This window comes from Cryptomeria japonica, chromosome 10, assembly GCF_030272615.1.
Source record: "Cryptomeria japonica chromosome 10, Sugi_1.0, whole genome shotgun sequence".
In the NCBI taxonomy this organism is placed as follows: domain Eukaryota; kingdom Viridiplantae; phylum Streptophyta; class Pinopsida; order Cupressales; family Cupressaceae; genus Cryptomeria; species Cryptomeria japonica.
In genome coordinates, this window is record NC_081414.1 from 208395331 (window position 1) to 208422381 (window position 27051).

The window sequence follows — 27051 nt, forward strand, 5'->3', positions numbered from 1 at the left end:
TGTTGACTAGATACATCAAGGATCCAATCAACTGCCTGTACTTTGAGGGATCTGCAAAATCAGAGTTAGCTGTAGAAATACTCAACTTCTTCAAGTTAGTTTCCATAGGAGTAGACATAGGTTTACAATCCATCATACCAAATCTTTTCAATATATTAATAGTATATTTACCTTGACTTAGAATAATTTCATTAGGTCTTTGCCACACTTCTAACCCTAGAAAGTAATGCATTAGACCTAGATCCTTCATTTCAAATTCAGTAGCGAATTCTTTCTTACACCTAATGATGAGACTATCTTCACCAGTTAGAAATAAATCATCAACATATAAAACCAGAATTAACATTTCACCATTAAATACTTTAAAGTAAATGTTAGGGTCAACATCATTCTTATAAAATCCTAAACTAACTAAGTACTTATCAATTCTTTCATACCAAGCTCTAGGAGCTTGCTTGAGGCCATAGAGAGCTTTTTTAATCTGCACACATGAGTCTCTCTATTATGAATATCATAACCTTTAGGTTGTTCAATATAGACTTCTTCCTCAATAACACCATTAAGGAAGACAGTCTTTACATCCATTTGATGTAATTTCCAACCTTTGGCTGCATCAATAGCTATAATAGTTCTAATAGAAGTATATCTAGCAACAGGAGCAAATGTTTCTTCATAATCTATGCCTTCTTTTTGAGAAAAAAAACGAGCTACAAATCTAGCTTTATATTTCTCTATACTACCATCAACAACGTGTTTAATTTTAAACATCCATTTGGAAGAAACAACAGGCTTACCTTTAGGTCTAGGCACAACATCCCAGACGTCATTCTTGATGATAGATTGATACTCTTCGTCCATAGCTAACTTCCATGCTTGCTGGTTCATATCTTCTTCTATGCTGGACGGTTCAGCCTCAATGATGTTGCACATCATTGCAACATAGTTAGGGAGCTTCTGAGGTCTCTTACTTTCTCTGAAGGTGCCACTAGGAGCTGCAAACTTTTCTACATCTTGAATTGTGCTTCTAACCCAAAGGGGTCTTTTCTTGCTAACTGCAATATCTCCAGGTCCATCAATTGGAACTAGAGGCTCAAGAGGATCATCATGCTCAATAGGTTCAGGAGGCTCAATAGGTTCCCTCTGAATCTCAGGGTTAGTATCAATATCCATATTTTGATTATCATTAACTTCTTTATCATTATCAATAAGAGAACCTTTAGATTTCTTGAAAGCAATATTTTCTTCAAAGGTGACATCCCTACCTACCTCAATGTACCTTTGACCAGGAATGTAGATGCGAAATGCCTTGGAAGATTCACTATATCCAATAAGGATAACCTTCTTCCCGGAAGGCTCTAACTTAGTCCTCTTTTCCTTTGGCACATGAACATAGACAGGACTTCCAAAGATCCTTAGGTGGCTGATATTTGGTTTGACTCCTGTGAAAGCTTCCTCGGGAGTTATTTTCTTCAGGACACGGTGAGGACATCTATTTAGAATGTACATAGCAGTCTTGGATGTTTCAGCCCATAAGAAGATCTACAGGTCCTGATCGTGAATCATAGCTTTGGCAGCTTCAACAATGGTTCTATTCTTTCGTTCAGCTACAACATTTTGCTGAGGATTGTAGGGAATGCAGAACTCCCTCTTAATTCCTGTTTTTGCACAAAAGTCATTGAAGCTACTTGAGGTGTATTCACCTCCATTGTCAGATCTTAACACTTTAATCCTTTTACCAGACATATTTTCAGCTAGAGCTCTAAATTCTTTAAACTTACTTAACACTTCCTCAGATTCTTTAGATTTTAGAAAGTAAATCCAAGTCTTTCTAGAAAAATCAGCTATGAATGTAACATAGTATAGAAATCCGCTAGGTGAAGGAACAAACATAGGTCCACATAGATCAGAATGAACAAGTGTTAGTTTTTCTTTAGCTCTACTTTCACTTTTATGAAATGGACTTTTAGTGTTCATACCTAATGCACAACCTTTGCAAGCATCATTATGAGATTGATTAAGTTTAGGCATACCTTTAACAATCCTTTCAAGTGAAGGAAGTGCCTAATAGTGAAGATGACTGAGCCTTCTATGCCATAGCTCGCTAGATTTAGGAGCTTCATGAATGAGTGCTTGAATGGGGTTAGCTGAAAGCTTATACAAACTATCATATCTATTTCCAATAGCACGAGCAGATTTAATACTAGATTTCTTAGGCCATGCAAGTACTTTACCCTCAGAAAATGCTATTTGAACCTTTATCTTCTAGGGCAAAAATATAAATTAAATTCCTCTTAATTCCAGGGACAAATAAAATATCACTAAGATGCAAGGACATACCAGATTCTAAATTTAAAGTAGTACTGCCAAAGCCTCTTACCGAATACTGTGCATCATCACCAATTACCACATGAAGATTGGACTCTTTCTCCATCAAGTTTGAGAGATGATCTCGATATCCGGTGATGTGTCTAGATCCACCACTGTCGATAAACCAAGTGTTGCTATCGGTTGGCACATTGCTGGACAAAGCAGAAATGAAGAGATAGTCTTCATTATCCTCTGAGTTTGCAACTTCATTCAGGTTGGCCTCCCCTTGCATGGGTGAATTCTGACATTCTTTGGCATAATGTCCAAACTTGTCGCATCTAAAGCAACGAACATGTGAGAGATCCCTTGGCTTCTTCCTTGAATCGAAAGCTGGAGGTCTGAAGTCTCTATCTCTTTTGAAGTTGTTCTTCTTTCAATGGCCTCCCTTCCTTCTAACATGTTGAGATGCAAGCACATGTTGATCTCCTCCATGCGAGCCTTTATGCATTTCTCTGGCAGCTAGTCGTGACTCCTCTTGGATGCAATCTGACCGGAGGCGATCGAAGGAAGGGAATTCAGCTCTTCCACTTATGCTTTGAATGAAGGGATCCCAAGAGTCAGGAAGACCATTCAATGCAATCATGACAATATCTTTGTCCACAGCCTCGCTTCCAATGGCGTTGAGTTGGTCCTTCAATTCTGAAATCTTCATGAAGAAGGACATGACTGAATCTCCTTTGCACATTCTGACTTGAAGAAGTTGCTGCCTCAATGTGAGTGTCTGGCTGATGTTGTTGATCTCATATATCCCTTCTAGATGTTTGAACATCTCTCGGGCTGTCTTCAATTTGGAGATGATTGGAACGAGATGATCCTTCATGGAATCAATAAGGAACTTCTTTGCTTTGAGGGCATTCTTCTTGAATTGCTTTAGCTCTTCCAGATCCGAAGGTTTAGTCAGATCCATATATTCCACAAACTGTAATAGCTCTAATTCTTCAAGAGCAAGGAGGACATGAACCTTCCATGATATGAAATTTAGGGCACCTTCAAGTCTATCCTCTACTTTCAAACCTGTAACGATCTTGCAAAACTAAAACAACAAACTGAAGGTGAAGGGCAACTAATAATCTGATTATTTGAAATGAACCTAAAACTTTGATACCATGTTGAATTTAGACAATCAGATGTTAATCTAATTAATTAAATTATAATCAGACTGAGAATAAGCAGAAATAACAATAGAGCACACGACACAAGACACAAATACCCTGGGAAAATCTCCCTCTTGGAGGAAAAACCCAGCATCAAAGATTCAGATCAGTTCCTTTATTTATAAGCAGATTACATGAACAGTATATATCAGATTACTTATCTGATTGTAGTGCCAATCTAGGGCAGATTCAAACCAAGTATATGTAGCTGTAGCATGTCTTTAGAGAGAGCAGAATATCGACATCACTTGGAGAAGGAGATCGCTGAAGTATAGGACACCACCTTGCATAGCAAGTTGTCCAATGGATTCGCTCAATGGTCGGATAGACTTGCAGCAGTATGAAGACTTAAATCGCTTTCTTTCCTTCCAAGTTCGTTGACTAAATTCGCATAAGGCTAATGGCACTGATGAAGATAATATATTGTGTTTGAAGTGTGAAATGAATCTTGTTTATATACAAGATTCATGTTCAAGTTTTCCCAAGTCGGCTTTAACAAAATTGTCGCTATTTTACATATTTTAGTTTTGTCCTTTTGGCGCCCAATTTGGGGCCTACATAAATTGCAAGTTATAACATGTTTCATTTTGGGCCCAGCCCTATTAGACATGTAATCGCTTAACCTTATTACAATATGTTCGCTGAAGTATAGGACACGACCTTGCCCAGCAAGCTCTCCAATGGATTCGCTCAATGGTCGGATAGACTTGCAGCAGTATGAAGACTTAAATCGCTTTCTTTCCTTCCAAGTTCGTTGAGTAAATTCGCATAAGGCTAATGGCACTTGATGAAGATAATATATTGTGTTTGAAGTGTGAAATGAATCTTGTTTATATACAAGATTCATGTTCAAGTTTTCCCAAGTTGGCTTTAACAAAATTGTTGCTATTTTACATATTTTAGTTTTGCCCTTTTGGCGCCCAATTTGGGGCCTACATAAATTGCAAGTTATACCATGTTTCATTTTGGGCCCAGCCCTATTAGACATGTAATCGCTTAACCTTATTACAATATGATTAATATTTTAATTGCCGCTAGGCATCATTAAAATATAATCCGAACTTAGCTATCCATTTTCAACAGCCATACCAGGTATAGATACTAGTACGATATGGCCTAGGTATGGCTTAGGTACCATATTCACTTGCACCCAAAATGAGAACAATTTATTATTGTGCTGAATACACTTGGATATGACAACTTAGTTTTCTGTGTCACATGTAACAAAATATTTAAAAAAAAAAATACCAACTGTAAAATGTTTAAAAACATTTAATGATAAATCATTAAAAAAACCGTTTTTTTGTTGTTGCAAAAATGCAGTACTAAACAGACATAAAACACAACAGCATGAGCAGAGGGGCAATTAGAGGTAGGTTACTCATTGACACTTCTCTTGCTGCTTAGTTTGTTGTACTTTGATGGGTTTTTTAAAACTCTAAAGCTGCACTTATCTTTTTTTTTTAGCAAGCTTAACATTTATTAGCTTGCCAATCTGCACGGTTCATGGAATAGATGTTGTTTGAAGGCTTGTGAATCATGATAACCAGCTTGCTCTCAGTTTTGAGTATGAATACAAAGAATAACTTCTGCATTTGATTTTTGTTCCGATTTCTGTTCTCCCTACCATCTCAGCCCATGTCAATCTGATCCTTTTTTTCCATGACTCGAATGAAATATGACCGAATCTTTTTATATTTGCTGTGTTTGATTTTAGGTTTAAAAACTTTAGTTTAGGTGTCATTTTATATTTAAAATTTTATTATTAAACTGGTTTTACTTTTAATTTTTTAATGTAAAACTTAAAAGTTTTTTATTTTAATTTCTAATATAAAAATTAAAAATCTAACATCAATGTTTCTAATATGTCCTATTATAATTTTTAAGTAAGGTTTTAATTTTTGAAATTTAGTTAATTTATTAATTTAATTATTTTTTTAAAAGTGCCGCGTAAACTTTTTAATGTGACTGGAACATTGGTATGACATGCCCTCTGATATCACGTGAAATGTTTTTGACCCATAGCTATAAACTAGTGAGGTCACAAATGGGGGACCTCATCCCTATATAACAAAGTTGAGTTTCAAACCTTGGAGCACATTGGATCAACAAAGGCACAAGTCTGCGATCACAATGGCCCAGCGGGGATTTGAACCTTGGTGGTCACAACACTACCACCACCACCACCACTTAACTAACACACTACTGGAAGAATCTCCCCTAATTATATTTATTACTAATTTTATGATTTTCTATTATTTATTAATAGTGCATTTCCTTTTATTAATTTTAATGTTATTTGTTATTGATTACATTTCTTACGTGTGTTTGTATTTGTTGATAGTGAGGAGAATTAGCAGGCCAACAACCAGCCCCTAGTAACTTAGGCAGTTTTCTCTAGAAGTGTCGAGCTGCTATAACTCCTCGGCTGCGACTTGAGTTTTGAACTTGCATCCATTGTCTATGTCTTTCAATGGTTCAATTGTCCGGTCTAGCTTGGGGGCCAAAACTTTGAGGTAAAGTGTCGGGCATCTCATAGTAGACATGGAGGTGGGCTTAGTTGCTTAATATAGTTATTAAACTGTACTCCATGGTGAAACATCAGGGTGGCCTTTGGTCCATACATTGTTATATGTGCAATCCCTACCTCCAAGTGCCCCAATAGATGCTACAAGGGTCGCAACACCCAGTGGGATTTGAACACGATTTTGTGGTGTGGAACTCTTAACTCCTCACCATTAGACCCAAACCTGTTGGGCAGTTCTTTTGTATATATTATTTATTAATAATATTTAATTATGATATCATATCCATACCATATCCAGTTTATCCATATAATGGAGCCTTGAAAAGTAGGCGTATTCATATCCAATATCAATGTCCATGCAACTTTGGTTTTTGTTTAATTAGCGAAATCACAAATACAATAACATAGACACAAATATAACAAATGAAACAACATTTCAGCAGCATAAGCGTTATCAACTATCATAATTAGTTTATGTGCTCAAAACACACACTTTAAGGATTCAAGATACCCAAATATTGGGATTTAGGATAATAATTATTTATCTCACAAATCAATGTTTTCAAGCAAAACTCTAGAAACTACAGAAAAATAGGAAAGAAAGTCCTTTAAAGCAAGACTATTATAAACAATGAGTAAGGGACTTAAAAATAGACCTTGACCCTCTATCTACAAACAAAACCTCTGGAAATGACAACTACTATAAAATGTATAAATAGCCATGGCTTGTTAATGTTAGAATAAGAAAGGTAAGACACAACAATCTGAAACTTAGAAAATCTTACAAGAACAAGATACACAAAATTTTATCCTGGGAAAACCCTCCACCTGAGGGTGAAAAACCCAGCCACACCAAAAATCAAACTTTATTGAAGGTACAAACTTGAGTACAATGCTCTCAAACTGAATGATCTAAACACAATTGTTAACACAACAATCAGAAGATGAACCCGATAACATCTGAAACTGAAGGCTTCTACAATATGACTAGCACATAAGCTTTCTGTAACATGTAATAATCATACGCTGAAGACAAAGAAGAAATATACGCTGAAGAAGATACAGAGATGCTACAGAAAATACTGTCGAAAAATTCATCCTTTGAAAGATCACAGATGCTTATATAAAATAGTCTCTCACATCTGAACTTCACCCCCCGCCCGAAAACAATTCGCAACACACTTAAGGAGACAAGGCAATGCTCAAAAATGGCCAGTGCGAAGGAATACGAAACGCCCATACTTCTCGCACGAAATATTCTTGTCGGCATTTACTATACATGCCACTACATAAACGGTAACCAAAAGAACCACGAAGGTGATGATTCAACCGACCCTTTCATTGGATGGAATAGAAAGAAAACACTGCCAGCAAGGATGCAGGTCAGTGACAGTTATCAAGGAAGCCGTTACACATCAGCTTCTCTTTGAAGTGTAGGAAGAAACCATTGCAGGTATAATGAAATCTCTTGCTGCTAAAACATTAAGGCTCCCTCTTAGCAAAGGAGATATCATTTATAGATTTTCAAGTCATGGAGTCTCTCAACATGACAAGCACAATGGATACACCCATGTGTAAAAAACAAAACTTTATCACGGATTCTCTCAACGTGATAGCATCATGGATTCACTCAACATGATGTTCACCATGGCTACTCCCATGTGTGAAATAAACACAAGCTCTCATCACGGAGTCACCCAACGTGATGTTGTCATGGAGTCTCTCGACATGACATTCACTATGGCTACTCCCATGAGTGGAAAGAGCAACAAGGGCTTTCAACTCAAATTTCTCCGCCACAGAGAAAAATGCATTACAAGGGCTTGCACCTCAAATTTCTCCGCCACAGAGAAAAATGCATTACAAGGGCTTGCACCTCAAACTTTTCTCGTAGAGAAGAATGCATTAACAAAATCTTCATGATGATGTGGCTCCCTTTGAAGCTGAAAAGTCAAGCTCCCTCTGAAGCTGAAATGGCAGGCTCCCTCTCATTGGGAGAGCCCTCTTGTCTCAATTTTAATATCTTCAGTGTTGTAGCGGTCAAGAAGTATGTTGTGTTGATGTTATAGCTAGGTTGGATCCCTTCTAGGGCCGATCTAGCACGTTTAAGTGACTAATTGGCCCTTGGCCTTAGTCACGGTATAATCATAACTTGTATCAAAACGTGTTGGGGCTGACCTATGCTGAGGTCACTTGTAATGTGTGGGGTTAATTCTGTTTTTGGTACCAATCTTAATGCATTGAATTGTAATTAATTGTGCTCTCCTTGCAAGCCAACTTAGGTGAATTAGAAGGCTAAGTCTCCTATATATACAAGGCATCAATCATTGTATCAACACAATCATTCATACAGAGAATACATCCTATGATCAGCGAATATCTTCATTCAACAATCTTTTCAGCAGTGTTCAGTGAATCATCTTCTAGAGTCAGCGAACTACTTTTGGGGACAGCGAACTTCATCCTAGGAACAACGAACTCCATTCAAGAGACAACAAACTTCCTTGTGGCAGCGAACATCTTGTGTATTTCAGATAAGTTCTTCATTGTTGTGTTCGCCCTAGTTTGAAGACATAATACTACTGTGCATAGTTTGCTGGTTCTAAATCCTTCAAATGTTGAAGCCAAATTGTAAAGATACTTACTGATTATTGCATAATAAGATTTGAGATTTATAGCTGGGTTTTTCACCTCCAAGAGGGAGACTTTCCCAAGGTATTTTGGTGTTCTTTGTGTGCATTGATTTGATTATCTATTATTGCTATCTATATTGCTTCAGTCTGATCCAAAATTAACATGGTATCGGAGCTAAGGTTGTCTCAGTGGTGATCAGACTTTGTAGTAGCGCTCCTACTTCACATTCTTCACGCCATTTCCAGCATTCAAGATGGTGTATGGTCTGAAAATTGAGGACAGACTTGAAGGAGCATCGAATTTCACCTCATGGAAATTGAGAATCCTTGTTACCCTAGAAGAAAATGATCTTTTGGAGTTCGTGCAAGGAAAGGAACAATCTGAACCTGAAGATCAAGAAGAGAAGCTTCAGTTCAAGAAGAATGCAGTCAAGGCCAAGAAGATTCTAATTGATTCTGTGAAAGATCATCTTGTTCCTATCATCTCCAAGATGTCTTCAGCCAGAGATATGCTCAAGACATTGGAAGGGATGTATGAAATCAACAACACAAGTAGGGCACTTGCATTGAGACAACAACTTCATCAAGTCAAGATGGCTAAGGGTGAATCTGTTATATCCTTCTTCATGAAGATTGCAGAATTGAGAGATCAGCTCAACGCCATTTGAGATGAAGTTGTGGACAATGACTTAGTCATGCTTGCATTGAATGGTCTTCCTCACTCATGGGAGCCATTTATACAAGGCATAAGTGGGAGATCCAAATTTCCCAAGTTTGACCACCTTCGTGCTGATTGCATTCAAGAGGAATCAAGATTGGCAGCAAGAGAAATCATCAAGAGCTCTCATCGTGAAGACTCTCATGTTCTTGCTACCCAATCCGTCAAGAAAAAAGGAGGAAATTGGGAGAAAGTCAACTTCAAGAAGAACAGAGATCAAGGGTCAAAATTTGCACTTGATTCTAAGAAGAAGAAGAAAGATCTCTCCCGTATTCAGTGTTTCAGATGTGACAAGTTTGGTCACTTCGCAAGAGACTGCTTGTCAAGACCGAAGCAACAAGGGGCCAACATTAATGAAGTTTCAAATCAAAAGAAAGCAGAAGACTACTCCAATGAATTCCTCTTCTTTTCAGCCTTGTCAAGCAACGTTCCCACAGATAGTGACACCTGGCTGATCGATAGTGGAGCCTCTAGACACATCACCGACTATCGGGAGCATCTTTCAGATTTGTTGGAGAGGGAGTCTAATCTCCAAGTGATCATTGGAGATGATGCACGCTATTTTGCGAGAGGTTTTGGTCCTACTTCCCTCAACCTTGATTCGAGAATCTCTCTTCATCTCAGTGATGTCCTGTTTGTGCCGGGATTTAGGAGGAACCTTATCTCCATTTCAGCTTTGGAGGATAAAGGTTACCAAGTAGCGTTTTCAGAAGGAAGAGTCCTTGCATGGCTGAAGAAATCTAGCATCAAATCTGCTCGTGTGATTAGGAATCGGTATGAAAGCTTGTACAAGCTCTCCACTCGTCTAGTCCAAGCTCTCCTTCATGACTCCTCCAGTTCAAGCGAGCTATGGCATAGAAGACTTGGACATCTTCATTTCCGGGCTCTTCCAACATTAGAGAAGATGGTTAAAGGTATGCCTAAACTCAGTCATGTTCATGATGATACTTGTAAAGGTTGTGCTATGGGAAAAAACGCTAAGAGTCCATTTCATAGTAGTGAGAGCAGGGCTAAACAAATTTTAGCTCTTGTATATTCTGATTCATGTGGACCTATGTCCATTGCATCCCCAAGTGGATTTTTGTATTATGTAACCTTCATAGATGACTACTCTAGGAAGACTTGGATTTATTTCTTAAGGTCTAAAGAGTCTGGTGAAGTCCTAGGTAGATTCAAAGAGTTAAGGCCTTACTAGAAAACTTATTTGGAAAAAGAATTAAAGTGTTAAGGTCTGACAATGGAGGTGAATACACCTCGGGTAGTTTTCATGATTTTTGTATTGAGGCAGGGATCAAGAGGGAGTTTTGTGTCCCTTACAACCCACAACAAAATGGGGTTGCAGAAAGAAAGAACAGATCTATTGTTGAAGCTGCAAAAGCCATGATTCATGATCAAGATCTTTAGACTTTTCTACGGGCAGAAGCTTCTAGAACAACCGTGTATGTTCAGAATAGATGTCCTCATCAGATATTGCAGAATATGACTCCAGAAGAAGCCTTCTCGGGGATCAAGCCTGATATTGGTCAATTGAGGATCTTTGGATGTCCAGTGTATGTACATGTGCCTAAAGACAAGAGGACCAAGTTGGAACCTTTTTGCAAGAAAGGTTTATTTGTGGGCTACAACGAAACTTCCAAAGCCTACAAAATCTGCATTCTGGGTCAGAGGTACATTGAGGTCAGCAGAGATGTTACATTTGAGGAAGATGTTGCATTCAGAAAATCCAAAGGCTCATGCGTGGAGATAGATGATGAAGTCCATCCTCAAGACATGGATACCGATCATAATCCTGAGATTTAGAGGGAGCCTTCAAAACCTGAGGTGCACGATGATCCAGTTGAGCCTATGGATCCTAATGATGGGCCTAGAGATATTGTTGTAACTCGGAAGAGACCTCTTTGGGCAAGGAACACTATGCAGGAGGTAGAACAATTTGCGGCTCCTAGAGGTACATTCAGAGAAAGTAAAAGACCTCCGAAATTCTCTTGTTATGTTGCTTCGATGTGTAATCTTATTGAGATTAAGTCTTCCTGTGTTGAGGAAGCTGCAAATCAGCAAGTATGGAAAGATGCCATGGACGAAGAATATCAATCCATCCTTAAGAATGATGTTTGGGATATTGTGCCGAGACCTAAGGGCAAGTCAGTTGTATCTTCCAAGTGGCTATTCAAGATCAAGCATGCAGCTGATGGAAGCATTGAGAAATACAAGGCTAGATTTGTGGCTCGTGGTTTCTCTCAGAAAGAAGGGATATATTATGAAGAAACATTTGCTCCAGTTGCTCGATATACTTCCATCAGGACCATCATTGCCATTGCAACAGCTAAGGGATGGAAGCTACATTGGATGGATGTGAAGACAACCTTTCTCAATGGTGTGATTGAGGAAGAGGTCTACATTGAGCAACTTGAGGGTTTCGTGATTCATGGGAAAGAGTCTCATGTATGCAAACTAAAGCAAGCTTTATATGGCCTTAAGCAGGCCCCTCGTGCATGGTTTGAAAGAATTGACAGATACTTAACAGGCTTGGGCTTCTGCAAGAATGATGCTGATCCGAAACTTTACTTCAAGGTATTTAATGGTGACATGTTGATCCTGGTATTATATGTTGATGACCTATTTGTTACAGGGAAGATCATCTCATCCACAAGTGCAAGAAGGAGTTGACTTCAGAATTTGAGATGAAAGACTTAGGACTTATGCACTTCTTTCTAGGTTTGGAAGTATGGCAGAGGCCTAATGAGATTATCCTAAGTCAAGGGAAATACACCATTGGTATCTTGAAGAGGTTTGGAATGTTAGATTGCAAGTCCATGCCTACTTAGATGGAAACTAATTTGAAGAAATTGAGGGAAGCTGCAACTAGTTCATATCTTGTGGATCCTACTATGTACATGCAATTGATTGGATCCTTGATGTATCTAGTCAACAATAGACCTGATATTTGCTATGCAGTGAGTGCGCTTAGTTAGTTCATGTGTGAACGGAGACAGATACATCTAGTTGTAGCCAAGCATATCTTGAGATACTTCTGTGGCATAGTCGGAAATGGATTGAAGTACTCTTCCAACATAGTATGCAACTTGGAAGGTTATTCTGATTCTTATTGGGTAGGAAGTGTCACTGATCGTAAGAGCACTTCTAGAGTTTGCTTCAGTTTGGGATCCGCTATGATTTCCTGGCGTAGTAGGAAACAATCTTTAATGGCATTGAGTATTGCAGAAGCAGAATACATTGCAGCATGTGTGGCTTTAGAAGCTCCTTGCAGGATTGTTCGGACAATTGTTGGAGCCTACTACTATTCATTGTGATAACCAAATCTGTGTGAAGCTTTCGGTTAATCCAGTGTTCCATGACAGATCAAAACATGTTGAGATTCAGTACCACTACATCAGAGATATGGTACAGAGGAACGCTGTTCAGTTGAGATACATTTGCACTGAGGAGTAGGTGGCTGACATTCTAACCAAGCCTCTTGCTCGAGTGAAGTTTGCATACTTTTGAGATAAGCTTGGAGTTGCGGAGAATGAAGCCCTAGTTGAGAGGGAGTCTCAACATCAGTGATACATTGAGATGTATCTTCCACCCTCTGCAAGTAGGCATGGTGGTAATCCACTCTTCTCTGGGAGAAGTTTGAGGTGAAAGCCCTCTTCCACCCTCTGCGAGTAGGCATGGTGGATCCACCCTCTGTGAGTAGGTATGGTGGATGTCATGGAAGAAATTCCATGATCTAGCACTTGAGTTTATTCACCCTCTAGGAGTAGCTATGGTGAACGTCATGTTGAGATGACGACATCATGATTGCGTGATTGACACTTGTGTTCATTTGTCTTCATTCATGGATGTAGCCATGATGGATCCACTCTTTGGGAGTAGCCATGGTTGTTGTCACTATGTGACTCGGATCTTGAGAAGGTCTCCTCCCTAGCTAAGAGGGAGTGTTGATGTTATAGCGATCCCTTCTGGGGCCGATCTAGCACATTTAAGTGACTAATTGGCCCTTGGCCTTAGTCACATCTCATATGCATAATCATAACTTGTATCAAAACGTGTTGGGGCTGACCTATGTTGAGGTCACTTGTAACGTGTGGGGTTAATTCTGTTTTTGGCGCCAATCTTAATGCATTGAATTGTAATTAAATGTGCTCTCCTTGCAAGCCGACTTAGGTGAATTAGAAGGCTAAGTCTCCTATATATACAAGGCATCAATCATTGCATCAACACAATCATTCATACAGCGAATACATCCTATGATCAGCGAATATCTTCATTCAGTGATCTTTTCAGCAGTGTTCAGCGAATCATCTTCTAGAGTCAGCGAATTACTTTTGGGGACAGCGAACTTCATCCTAGGAACAGCGAACTCCATTCAAGAGACAGCGAACTTCCTTGTGGCGGCGAACATCTTGTGTATTGCAGATAAGTTCTTCATTGTTGTGTTCGCCTTAGTTTGAAAACATAATACTACTGTGCATAGTTTGCTGGTTCTAAGTGCTTCAAATGTTGAAGCCAAATTGTAAAGATACTTACTGATTATTGCATAATAAGATCTGAGATTTATAGCTGGGTTTTTCACCTCCAAGAGGGAGGTTTTCCCAAGGTATTTTGGTGTTCTTTGTGTGCATTGATTGATTATCTATTATTGCTATCTATGTTGCTTTAGTCTGATCCAAAACTAACATGTTGGAGCATACCCCAATTCCAAATCACCCTTCAGTAGAGTGACCAACACTTCCAGCAGTATGAAACATGATGATAGCTTAGATGATGCTTAGATATAGCATTCAGTTGGAAGTTCACAAACACATGCTATGCACCTAGAACATGTGTAGCCTCCACCCATAATAACAAGCACAAATAGAAATAATGATTCACTATTCCAATGTTATGAAAATTCATGAACATCATTCAAACATAAAAGAAACTCATCTCTTTATTGCCGTTTCCCATTGAGTTAGCCTTGTAGCTTGAGTCTTATTTTCTCATAAGACTCCCCCAGCACTGTTCTTTATAAGGTATCTTTTGGTATGCATTAATTATTGCTCAAATACACCACATACTGAGTGTTCTCTCCTTTGAACAAAACAGAGATTGCAGATTATAGCAATTACAACAATGTGATAAATGATCACAGCAAATACAAGCTGATAGGATGCAGATGCTAGATAAGAGCAACAACACAGAGAAGCTGTGATCTTGTCCTTCCAAAACAATAAAGTGGACCTCACACGATGTGATACCCAGATCCGTCGCATTGCAGAGATCCTGTCGAATTTTGTAAGGCCGCTCAAGAAATCCGAAATAGGAAGAAACGAAGTCGCAGCTTAGAGAAAGGTGTAGTCTTCAGAAAAACATAGTTTGAATAACACCAAACAATAAACCAGCAACCCTCCAAGAATCCTGAGACCTCTTGTGATGGAGACGGCCTCAGACCTGGCTCTGATACCATGTTAATGTTAGAATAAGAAGGGTAAGACACAACAATCTGAAACTTGGAAAATCTTACAAGAACTAGATACACAGAATTTTATCTTGGGAAAACCCTCCACCTGAGGGTGAAAAACCCAGCCACACCAAAAATCAAACTTTATTGATGGTACAAACTTGATTTAAACACAATTGTTAACACTTAACAATCAGAAGATGAACCCGATAACATCTGAAACTGAAGGCTTCTACAATATGACCAGCACATAAGCTTTCTGTAACATGTAATAATCAATTGCTGAAGACAGAGAAGAAATTTACACTGAAGAAGATACAGAGATGCGACAGAAAATACTGTCGAAAAACTCATCCTCTGAAAGATCACTGATGCATATATAGAATAGTCTCTCACATCTGAACTTCAGCCCCCGCCCAAAAACAATTCGCAACACACTTAAGGAGACAAGGCAATGCTCGAAAATGGCCAGTGTGAAGGAATATGAAACGCTCATACTTCTCGCACGAAATATTCTTGTCGGCATTTACTATACATGCCACTACATAAACGGTAACCAAAAGAACCACAAAGGTGATGATTCAACCGACCCTTTTATCGGATGGAATAGAAAGAAAACGCTGCCAGCAAGGATGCAGGTCTGTGACAGTTATGAAGGAAGTCGTTACACATCGGCTTCTCTTTGAAGTGTAGGAAGAAACCATCGCAGGCATAATGAAATCTCCTGCTGCTAAAACATTAACATGGCCAAAAATAGCAAATTGATGTTTAAATCTCCTGTTGCTTTGAAACATGATAGTAATTCTGAAGGATTCCAAAATCCTAACTACTATGAAACTTCACCAATCCCATTTGGTGACTCAAATCTGATACCATCCGTTGAAAAAAACAATTTATTACTCCAAACATGTCTCATTGTGGAAGACTTCACCAACTTTAAGTGCCTTGATGATGATCCATAAACTAACTGGAAAACCATTGTTCCATGGTTTTGTCAAGGTTGAAAACTTAGTTAAAACATGGAGAAACCCTGAGATTCTAATCTTCAGCCAGTCTTTAAATCCTTAAATGGCTGCATATATTCATTCACCTCTACCAAACTCTAGCACCAAACATATTAGGAGAAGTTGCAAACCTGTCATTTGTTTACATTAGCAAAACTCTAACACCAGAAATTCGCGATCATCGCCAAATTCATAGAGAAAATACCCTTGCCTTTATTGATCTAATTTTTTAGGCCAATGATAAATGATTGAAATTAGGGGTATGAATACTGCCATCATGCATAAATGAAAAGCCCCTCTTCTTGAGACCTAGAGTTAGCTGATTATTACTGCACATCAAGAAAACACAGGGGAACCTCTGGGAATACAACTTGCCACTTATTGATACTTCAACCTTTCAGTATTTGAAACTCATTGACATCCCGTTTAGATGAGATATCCCAACAAAACACAACATTGTACTCAGCAGAATCAGATTTCTCAGAAGAGACATAACACAGAAGTAGTATATTCAAGAAATGTCAAGGCTTACAGTGGTTACTATCAGAATATTACATACCCAACTTACTGGAACAACAACAAGATCTGAAATTGATTTAAATCTCACAGCAACTCTAATATTATAATATTTGTAGAGATGAAGCTCTCTGGTGAGTGGATCTGCAGATTTGAGGCATGAATTCTTCAGGAATAGCTCCCAACTACCCCCAATCTCGGTTGCAGTGAATAGTCTTCAAGTGTAGCTCACCTTTCAGACTTGTCACCTTATATGCCTAGGCCTCATGGCACATTACTGTGGGTTTAAGATCACCCAATGTCTGGTGCAGCTTGCTGCAGGTCCCCAAATATTGTTTACTCGTTGAAAACTCCAAACCCTAGCATGGATAGGGTGTGCTAAAGTGATGTTGCCTTTGTTGCCAATCCTCCTGCCTACTACAGACCTTAATATATACCCAGCACTCCTGTTTGACTATCTGCAACACAACTGGACGTGCACAGGTGATTGGAGTGGTGTGATCCAATGTCCAGTTATCACCCAGGTGCAGCCCTCTTGAATGGTGGCTGCCTGTGAACAATGCTGGTCTGTGTTAAGCACTAAAAGAAGGATTAAGATTGCAAATATTGATAGAAAAATTGATGAAGCAGGGTTAGGGTTTATGTCGTAACCTTGCAGGATGACTGAGGGCTTTGTCCAAAAATAAGAACTCACTTCTCAATAACCAGAAAGGAATTATGTTTCAGCTGTAAGGGATCCAGAAAGAAGAACTAAGAAAGAATCACTTCTCAATAACTGTCCTGAAGAAGACCTGACTAGGGCCCCACCACCAGCTAGCCCTGAATTCTCTCTTGAAGCACTCTCAGAGATTAAGCTTAAGCAAATCATCAGGAGGCTGTTACATGATCCTGCTGATCACAATACTCTTTTTATGATTACCCCATCAATCGGGGAATCCAAAGGAAATAGTTCTTTTGAGGGATTAATTGAGTATGAAACATCTTGATCATGTCGAGACTTGGGCTTGGCAAAAATTCTGTAAGCTATGTTGTGATTTGGACTTGGTGGAAAAACTTGGTCAATACCTCGCAACAAAAATATGTTATATATGGAAAATGATGTTAATACTTGATAGTCTTTTATGGAAATCACTGTTTTTGTTCAGAGAATCAGATCATTGATGAGTGGGAAAGAAGGCTGTATTACCATGCATTGAGAACACTGATGAAAGAAATGCAGAAAATCTTCTCTAGCAGGCTAAGGGTAGTCCTATGCTGTTGCTTCCGTATATGAGCAGAATTTCAGATCAGGAGGTCATGCCCTACTCCAGTAGAATGAACATGCAGAGAAGATAAATAATGCACAGAAAACTAAGAAAAAGTGATATAATTTTGAAGGAAACTAGATTTGAGGAACTTAAACAGGACAGGTGAGTTATAGGTAGAGTGATAATCAGGCGAAAAGTCTTCAGCCATATCACTACAGATAACATGTTTGAGATCCACTTTTCTTGACTTAAATTTCATGGTATTAATCTTTATTTGGAGCTGGTTTTCTTATCATCTTTGACCATGGAGTTTTGCATCCGTACATTTTGTTCCCCTTATTGTGCTTTCCTGTGCTCCCACATTCTAGACATCTACCCATGATTTTCTTAGGATGGGGACATGATGTCCATTTTTGGCTGAAATTGGGGATAGCCTGGCTTCCTGGGGATGCCACTTTTTAATAGCTAAAAAAATAGTAAGGCTTCTATGAGCTCATTGTGTCTGAGATCAAACCGTTTTAGTCAGAGTAAAGAGGAGGGTAGGAATCAAGTTAGCCTTCCAGATTTAGCTCTTGGAAATTTTCACATGTGATTCCAGTCCATTCACATGTTTTCTTATTTTTGCTGAAGTTGGGGATAGGCTGGCATCTTGGTTATGCCACCTTTTAAACAGCAAAAAAATGGGAAGGATTCCGTGAGCCGTTTTAGTCAGAGTAGAGAGGAGTGTAGGAATCAAGGTAGCCTTCCAGATTTAGCTCACCTTTTGGAATTTTTCACATGTGATTCCAGCCCATTCACATGAGAACTGGTAAGACTAATATTCGCAGATAAATTTCAGTTGAGCAAAAAATGCTTTCATAAACAAAATGGTAAACCTTAATTTTTTAGCAGTCATTTTGCCATACAAAAGGAAGAATGCAGATAGGACGCTGTTGCTGTTCAGAAGCAAGGAATAAAACACAGCCATTAATTAAATTCGAGGACCTGTTGAATGGAAAGCAAATTCATAGTATTATCTTGTTGGTGGTAGCTGTATTTTTATTCAAATGCCAGCGAAGAGCCTTGTATTCTTTTATCATATTGGTGGTGGTTAAGAGTTATATACTTTGTATGGGCTAATGCTTATATTTTCAGCAGATGTAGTTAAATGTTTATGTTTCAAAATTTTTGTTTCAGTTTGTTTGTCATTTTTAGGTATTTTATTTTATTTTTATTTTAAAGATATATATTATTTTAATAGTCATTGCAGTGCATTCCAGCGCCATCCCAAAGTCCCTGGGATTTTTTTGCCGTCCCTGTCTCCATCCCCAAAACTCGAAAAATCACTGGTTTTTTCTAATCTCTTGGGATTCTTATTGGTTTTCACAATTTTCCATCATCTTCCTTCTTTTGATTATCTGTTATGTTGAGCTCCAGGTCAATGCTGTCACCATGGGCTGAACAGTACTTAGTGAGATACAGCAGTGTATAATATTTATTAAGTGATTGGTATGCAGCATGAATGTATTTATTGTTTATTTATTTATAAAACTGTTAAAAGCTTTAATTTATTTATTGAATTGAATTGCCAATTCTTCAAGATACATATATTAGTAATATATCTATTGGATCTAACAAGCAATCACATTTGGAATCAATGTGAAACGTATGATGGGGAGATGCAGCAGTAATCGATATCCTTATGATTACGGCATTATGATGTGGTTGGTTTACTAACAGTTCATTGTTTGATCACCTTTCATATTTTAATTTTATTATTATTTATTATCCAATCTTGGTTCTGGAATGAGAAATTACAGTGTAATATAATATTAATTTAAATATTTCAAGAATATTATTATTGATATATAAATATTAATTAAAAAATAAATATTTAATAATTTCAAATAATCATTTGTTTTTAAATATTATATTAATTAATAATAATAATTGCTTCGTTTAGATTATATATATAACGATCAAGGAGGGGACATGACAGTGATGCACCAAGATATTTGTTTTTCTGATTTTGAAATGACTGATTACAACTCAATCGACTAAGAAAACAGCTATGTTCACAACCTATTCATGTTTATGTGGACCTTAAACAATTCATATGAAGGTCACTTGTTCCAGTTTACATAAAGATGACTTGAATTCATACAATAATGCTTGCTGGAATTAAGTTTCTACACAACATATAACCTGATCAACACAAAATTTCTTGCCCAAATCTTTGCAAAGATGAAATGAAACTAAAGTATCATGGTCATCACAATTAATTTCACAAGGATCATATAAAAACAATGAAATTGACAAGATGAATCAGTAGAAACAGCTGCTTTGTCATTAATCTTGAAGAACAATTTGATTACAATGCATAGAAATACGTCAAAGAACTCAATATATTTGAGTTACAAGGAAAATCCTTTTGCTGTACATATAAAAAGAAAGCAAGGACTAGAGAAGAAGGAGAGAAAAGCTTGACTTATATCAAGAAAGAGCTCCATAATTTGAAATTTGAATTCGGCTGCCTTTGATTTGATGGAGATGATGTTGATTACACCTTCTCCTCGAAATCAGGTCCCAACTGTCTTTAAAATTTGAAAATTAGTTGCTGGGCGAGCTGACTTGAAAATCCCTCAAAATAGGGATCAAAACTGAGATTTACTTGCTGTTAACTGCCTCAAAACTCCCCTTGTTTGATGACTAATCCCTCGGGGCCCTCAAATTGGGGATTGAACTGCAAATTAGGCCTACAAATCCTCCTTCCCTTGTGGGATTTGTCTTTGGATGACCCCCTTGACCTATTTTTTGAAATCTTGTGCTTGGGTCTGAATTAATGACCAATTTGAATTTAAAATTCAAATCTTGTCATCATATTCTATAGATTTCTTTTGATGACTGTGGCTAGTTATGATAGTCTTATGATTGTGAATACCCAAAAGTTTCTTTTCTCTGAATTAGTCATTGTTACTGAACAAGGCTTTCATACCAGGGATTCATCTCTGTAGTATGTTTTAACATCTCTTTGTGGCTGCATTCTATCCACAAGAGTCTTACTACTGCTCCTTATATCCTCTGTCACAACCCCTTTTCCCCCTTACCTCTGTCATGGATGACTATACTTGAAGTCACTACTCTGTGCTACTTTTCAATGGTGACTGAAAACCTTATAGTGACTGCTATCTCTCCAAAAATAATGAGTACCCATGAAAGAAAGTGCATGTAATTGGATTGAATTAACAAAACCTCTATAACCATGCATGCTCTGTTGGACTGCTCTTTAGATTCATATCTTATATGAACAGTGATATACATTCTTATGGACAGGGGTCTCTCTTTCTATATGATGTACCTATTTGAATATTGATTGGAAACATCTGGAATTACCCTTCCATGATAAGCTATGAAGGACATCATGGCCTTGCCTTATATTCATTGAGAACATTCATGGTTCAACGTTATTAACCCTGTGTTCTTTGGCAGCTTTTGATGGCCAGTTACTGTTTGATGCCACAATCAACAAAACCTTCCACCTTGGGCCTAGAAGCTCTGTCTTAGACCTGCCCTCATACATTGATCTGTGTTCTCTCCAAACTCCCTGATATTAATCACGCCCTATCAATATGTTACTGACCTTTTGAGAGCTTAAATCATTGACTAATCTGTGACTGTATTTTGACTATTTGGCTAGGGTTTTAGAGGCCTCTTTTCATTGCCATGGCTTGTCCATCAAGTGACACAATGATCACAATTGTCTTTGACTTCACTTTCTGATTTCTCTTTGACTGCAATCAACCTCCTTTCGTTGTCCTGATCCTTGTACACAATCCTTCTTGAGCTTAGATTCCTATGATTGCTAGAAGATTCTCTTCACAGTCACTATGTATGAGAATAAAGTTATTAAGATCTTAAGATAGCTTGAATCAATACCCTTGAACTCTGTCGATTGAAGAGTTCATTGCTTTTCTTAGGCTGCTTGACAGCGACTATATCTTCTCTGCTCAGTTGCTTGACCAGTACATTCTTACTGCGCTCAGATTGTTATGCTTTTTATGATAAAAGGCCTTCATGAGACTGTGTCTTCCTTGACTGGTACTATTATTTTAGCTACTGTGTGCAATATTACTATCTTCATGACAACTTTTCCCTTTATACCAGAGTGCTCTTGAATGTATATGCATCAACTGATGGAATGCTTTAGGGCTGTGACTGTGCTGAGTATAATAAGAAAGCTTTTGAACTATATTCGGTGTATTGTTTCAAACACCAATATCACTGTCTTTGCCTTCAACACCATGCCCTTTTTCTTTATCATCATTTATGATGATCTTCAAGCTGCTAATTTAACTGTCATCTCTGTGCTTTGAATGCATTTGGTCCATGATGAGCCCTATTTCAGGTTCATAACAGTGATCTATACTTCATGGCTGTGATAATGCCTTATACTGCTGTCTTGATCTCATTGTGTTTTTATCTCTTCACTGTCTTTTTCTAATCCATCTGACTGTAAATCATTGTCTCAGTTCTCTCTGTCCCTTTTGGAGATGCTGCTACTCTAGGTTACTGTATTCTGCCAGTGAACTTTTGCCTTATCAACCTTGGTAGAATGTGTGGTCTTCTCATTGGCTTTGAACTGTTACTCACCCCTCATGAAGACTGCTATTATTGTGAATATGAAACTTGAAGACTTTTGTGAAAGCCACTGTGGCATGTGCTGCTATATGGCCCTTTGAACTATTACAAAATACTCTGTGACTATGCCTTTGCTATCCTTTATCTCTATTATCAGACTGTATACTTCTGATTTGTGGCTGCAAGGTTACATCTTTCCTGACTAATAACTCTTGCATCTTTGTCATGAGTGTTCTTCACACAGTGATCTTATAAAGGGCTGCTCACTGTATTTACTTGTGCACATAAATATTTTAGCAAAGCAAAGATGAGGACACAAAGATCCATATAATGATGGATAATGAAAAGACTAACATTTCTACCCTAATGATCAATGCACTCATTGGTTACAGCAAAACCTTGAAGCATGGAAACATTATCCCTAAAAACTTAGATAAATAAACTCATCTCTTCATATCATTCTTCAGAACAACAATACCTCCCTCCCCAATGAACTTTTCATAAAGAATGATTCAAAAGCTCGATAAAGTAGATGCATGAAAATGATTAGGTTTGAAAGCCTACCTCCTCCCTCAAAACTCTCTGATATCTGCCTGTAGACTCTTTAAAACCGCCCCATCTGACTAGTCTGATGCTTCCTTGTTGACCCTCTTTCCTGCTGTTCTCACGCCAAAGTATTCTCCATCAAGGAGAAAGCTCATTGTTTTCTCCTGTTCTGGTTGAAAACTCCTCATTTTTTAACAGCCATGAAGAACAATGTACGTGAAATCAGGGCCTTCTCTTGCAACAAGTCTATTAACTCCTCTTTGACCATGAGTTAGGGCAGATTCGAAGATATTTGTCAAAGAGAAAAATTAAAATTCCCTTCTAACTCTTGAATTTGAGTTCTACAAGAAATACATATCTTGAACCACGTGGTTCTTCACAAAAAGAGTCTTTTCAAAAAATTCACAATAAATGAAATGAAGAATCATGCCCATTTTGATATTTCAAAGAAAAGTCAAGCTGACTTAATTGAGATTAACCTTCTTACCCATTTATCCCTAAGACTTCAACAAATGACTTAGACTTGACTAAGAATTTTTTTGTAAAGAGACACCCTACACAATATATGAAATAAAAAATGACTCCATAAGTACAATTAAGTCATGAGGCCAAAATTGAACTACAATAATAGTTGATGTTAATTAATTACAATTTTCTCCAAGTTTATTCTTTGTAAATAAGTTATATTTGATGTTAATTAATCATAATATTTGATGTTAATTAATTGCAATTGTGTAAATTTATTTATAGAATATTCCTTTAAGTTGTAAATAAGTTTTATTGTTGGAATCGCTATTTTTGAGCAAAAATCAGGTATATACTGAAAAGGGACATTACAGATGTAGGACAAAAAGAAAGAATGGGTTTGACATTTGTGGATATCTCGTCTAAATTCCTTGGAATGTATCAAAATTTTGCTGCCATGTTCATACATGCACTACGAAAAAATGAAGGCAAGAAAACAACTCACCAAACAAAAAGTTGAAAAGACAATGGAACTGCAATAATGTTATGTATGCATTTCATGTCTATTGACATAAAACTCTTCTTTCAAATACCTTCTCCTTTAATGCGATGTATATTATACATTTGGATGAATATGAAATGCTTAATTACATTTCAAAGAATATTTCTTGTATGATATGGACAATAACTTTGGATGCTTAATAACTTATTACAGTCATGCTTCCAGATGATACTAACATAGATATCTTAAATACATATATCTGTAAAGTATCAATCATGAGGTGCCCATCTAACCTATTTGTCAATTTGATAACTCAATATAGGCCCTTAAGACTGATATCTCTCGATGTCTTTTAGAGAGATGTATATGGAGGTATCTATGCTTGTAGTTGATAAAACATTCCTTTTAAATCGTTATAAATGAATATCTATATTCTTTATGGTTATTTCTTTTTCTTTCTTTTGTTGCTTCAGAGACATCTAATTTCTCATTTCCAGTAAGGTAAGCAACATTTTGAAACTATCAGAAGTACACGATTCACTTTCCTCCAGATCTTTTTGATAGTTTATTTTTTTTGGCAACCTGAAGGATCACATGTCTTCATTCTGCCTGTTCCAACTCTTTATTGTTGTGTTTTTAATATGATATATAATATCTATTTGTGTCAGAAAATCAAATTTTTCTTTGCGCATCTTATATATGTTAGGTTATGTTTGTCTACTATTCTGGAAACAAACTCTATCTGATAGCATTGAAAAGGTTAAATAATGTGAGAACAAGTTTAGAAGTTTAGAACTAAAGCTTGTTAATCTGTAGAGACAGAAGATAATGGTTTTAATGCATCTTCAGCTAAAAGACAGATATTATGCCCAAAGATTTTGCTCAACTAAAAAATAATTAGAAACTTTATACAACGAAAACATGGAATTCCACACTAGAATAGCTATTTAAATAAAGTGCTCACATTCTCAAATCGTTCTTAACCACATTGATTTTTACTGTCGGCACCCTTCATTGATAGGGTAATAGAAAGTCATTGGTCTTGTATCAAAAGTTCGTCCTTCAGTAATTTGAATTTAATTCAGCACATTTCAAATTTTCTGTTATATTTGCTGCTGCACTGCATACATTTCACGTGTTCTCAAAGTTATGCAGAATATTTAGTTACCCATTGAAGAAAGTTACAATATCAGTAACTGTTTGTCTCTATTCTTGAGAATAATTAAGTTTATTTTTGTAGGTAGGACATTGCTTCCAACATTCAGCTATGCAGTGATAACATACATAGGAAGTCCAAGAAACTAATATTGGGAATGTGATTTGCAGTGTAATCTTCTGTGAAGCTGTGGCCATATACGGAGTTATTGTGGCTATTATTCTACAGACAAAGCTAGAGAGTGTTCCGTCTGCAAATACATTTAATGCAGAGTCTATGAGAGCAGGGTTTGCTATATTTGCATCTGGCATCATTGTGGGTTTTGCCAATCTAGTTTGTGGGTATGTTTAAATATCCTCATTTTTGGTTTTGAAACTTTATGTTAGGTTCTTAGGTTGAAAATGCAGACTTGGTTGTGTGTTAGACCTAATGCTGCACTATGTAGTACCATTGCAAGTTTTCAGTTTAAAGCAATGGATGGAAAGGTCATCTAGCTACTTGGTTTGTCATCGTTGTCTTGCACATTCTGAAAACATTTTCTCTTGTAGTTATTTAATTGTTGATTTTATCGATAGTGTGATATGTTTTGCAGAGTTTGTGTTGGCATAATTGGAAGTAGCTGTGCACTTGCAGATGCCCAAAATTCTTCACTCTTTGTGAAAATTTTAGTAATTGAAATTTTTGGAAGTGCACTTGGGCTGTTTGGCGTAATTGTTGGAATCATTATGTCGGCTCAAGCAGCGTTCCCAACAAAGGTTCAATAGGAGGCATAATTTTACAACAATTTCTGCCGTGAAAGTCTTCTTGGAGGGCATTGTTTTTCATGCACCATGTTTTTACATTGCATTACAGTAGATAAGTATGTACTGAAATGAGTTGATTATCTCTCATTTATGTGCACAATCATGGCAATCATAATATTTTAATTTTATCAGTCGCCAGCCCCTAACTTCCCATTAAGAAGTTAAGCATATGAATCTAGCATTCTTGTGTATTTGCTAGTATATATCCAAAATTTGGTTCATTTGGTGATGTCTACTCACGTCTATATTCCAGATTAATACATCTGATTTCCCTTTTATCTGGCTTTAGAGAGTAATTTTGACAATCACTGATTGTAGTATTTGTGTAGGAGAGTTCAGCTTATCACGATAAACTTTGAACTTCTGATTATAAAGTTTGTCTCTTCAAAATTTGTAGAGTAAGAGCACTCTTTTCATTATAGTTGTGCTTGTTGAACATTCATTTTGTTATGATAAAAAGGTAAGTGAGATGAATGGTGAATATGGTACTTGCAAGAATTGAGCAAGCTATTCTGTTATTTAATGTAACTGCAGCAAATGATTAAAGATTCTAGCATTTGAGAAATTTTTCAATTTTGTACCTCAATATTTGGGGAATGTGTGTTACCAATCCCAAGAGGAATATTATAAAAGAAAACGGGATAATTTTATTCGAATCTAGTATTGTTAAAGATGCCCTCTTCTGGTTTATATTGATTACCAATTTTTGTGAGGCTTGAGATTGAAACAACATTATCTGGGAGGTGAATACAAATAAAAAGTCTATAACACGAAGGTGTGCTTTTATAATTGGTAAAAATTAATAAACTTGGGCATTCTTTTCCAACAAATTTAGTTTTGAATAATCTGACAGAAGAAAAGATGTAACCCGACACATAATGGGATGTCACCACTACTATGCGCCCCTAGGGAGGTTTCAGATCTTATGCTGTGATCTGAGATTAGTGAACTCAAGTTCATTATTGAACGAGTTCCATAGGGCTAAAATAGTACACCATTATGTTAGTGGTGTCTAGAGACACCGAAAGGATGTATCAATATAGATTTGGATAAACATTGGAAATGCATGAGAATTTGATGTTTGACATGATGGAAATACGCCTTTTCTATACATCATTTGGTGGACAAATTTTGTGTGTAGATGTGATATAACCTAAAGAAAACACACGTTATCCTGATAAGGTACATATAACCCAATGGTATGCCAAAAGTATTGGTAGCAAAGGGACTTGTGACCTTTTTACACATCGCCCCATTGCGAATGGGGACTCCCTCTTCTTGCTTTCCAAGTCTTGTTAGTTTAGGGTTTTGGCAGCGTAGCTGGTAATTTTGAGCTTTCAGTGTTCGAGTCTC

At 37.2% G+C, this 27051-nt stretch overlaps 1 protein-coding gene across 1 annotated transcript in view; it reads left to right on the forward strand.

Annotated features, from left to right (window-relative positions):
- The window catches only part of LOC131056599 (V-type proton ATPase subunit c''2), a 39989-nt gene extending 14015 nt beyond the window's left edge, over positions 1-25974 (forward strand). The window contains exons 3-4 of the mRNA XM_057990903.2: positions 25066-25236; positions 25488-25974. Of these exons, the coding sequence (XP_057846886.1) occupies positions 25066-25236; positions 25488-25659 (343 nt within the window). The 3' untranslated portion in view covers positions 25660-25974. The remainder of the gene's footprint in view (positions 1-25065; positions 25237-25487) is intronic.
- Positions 25975-27051: the final 1077 nt, after the last annotated feature.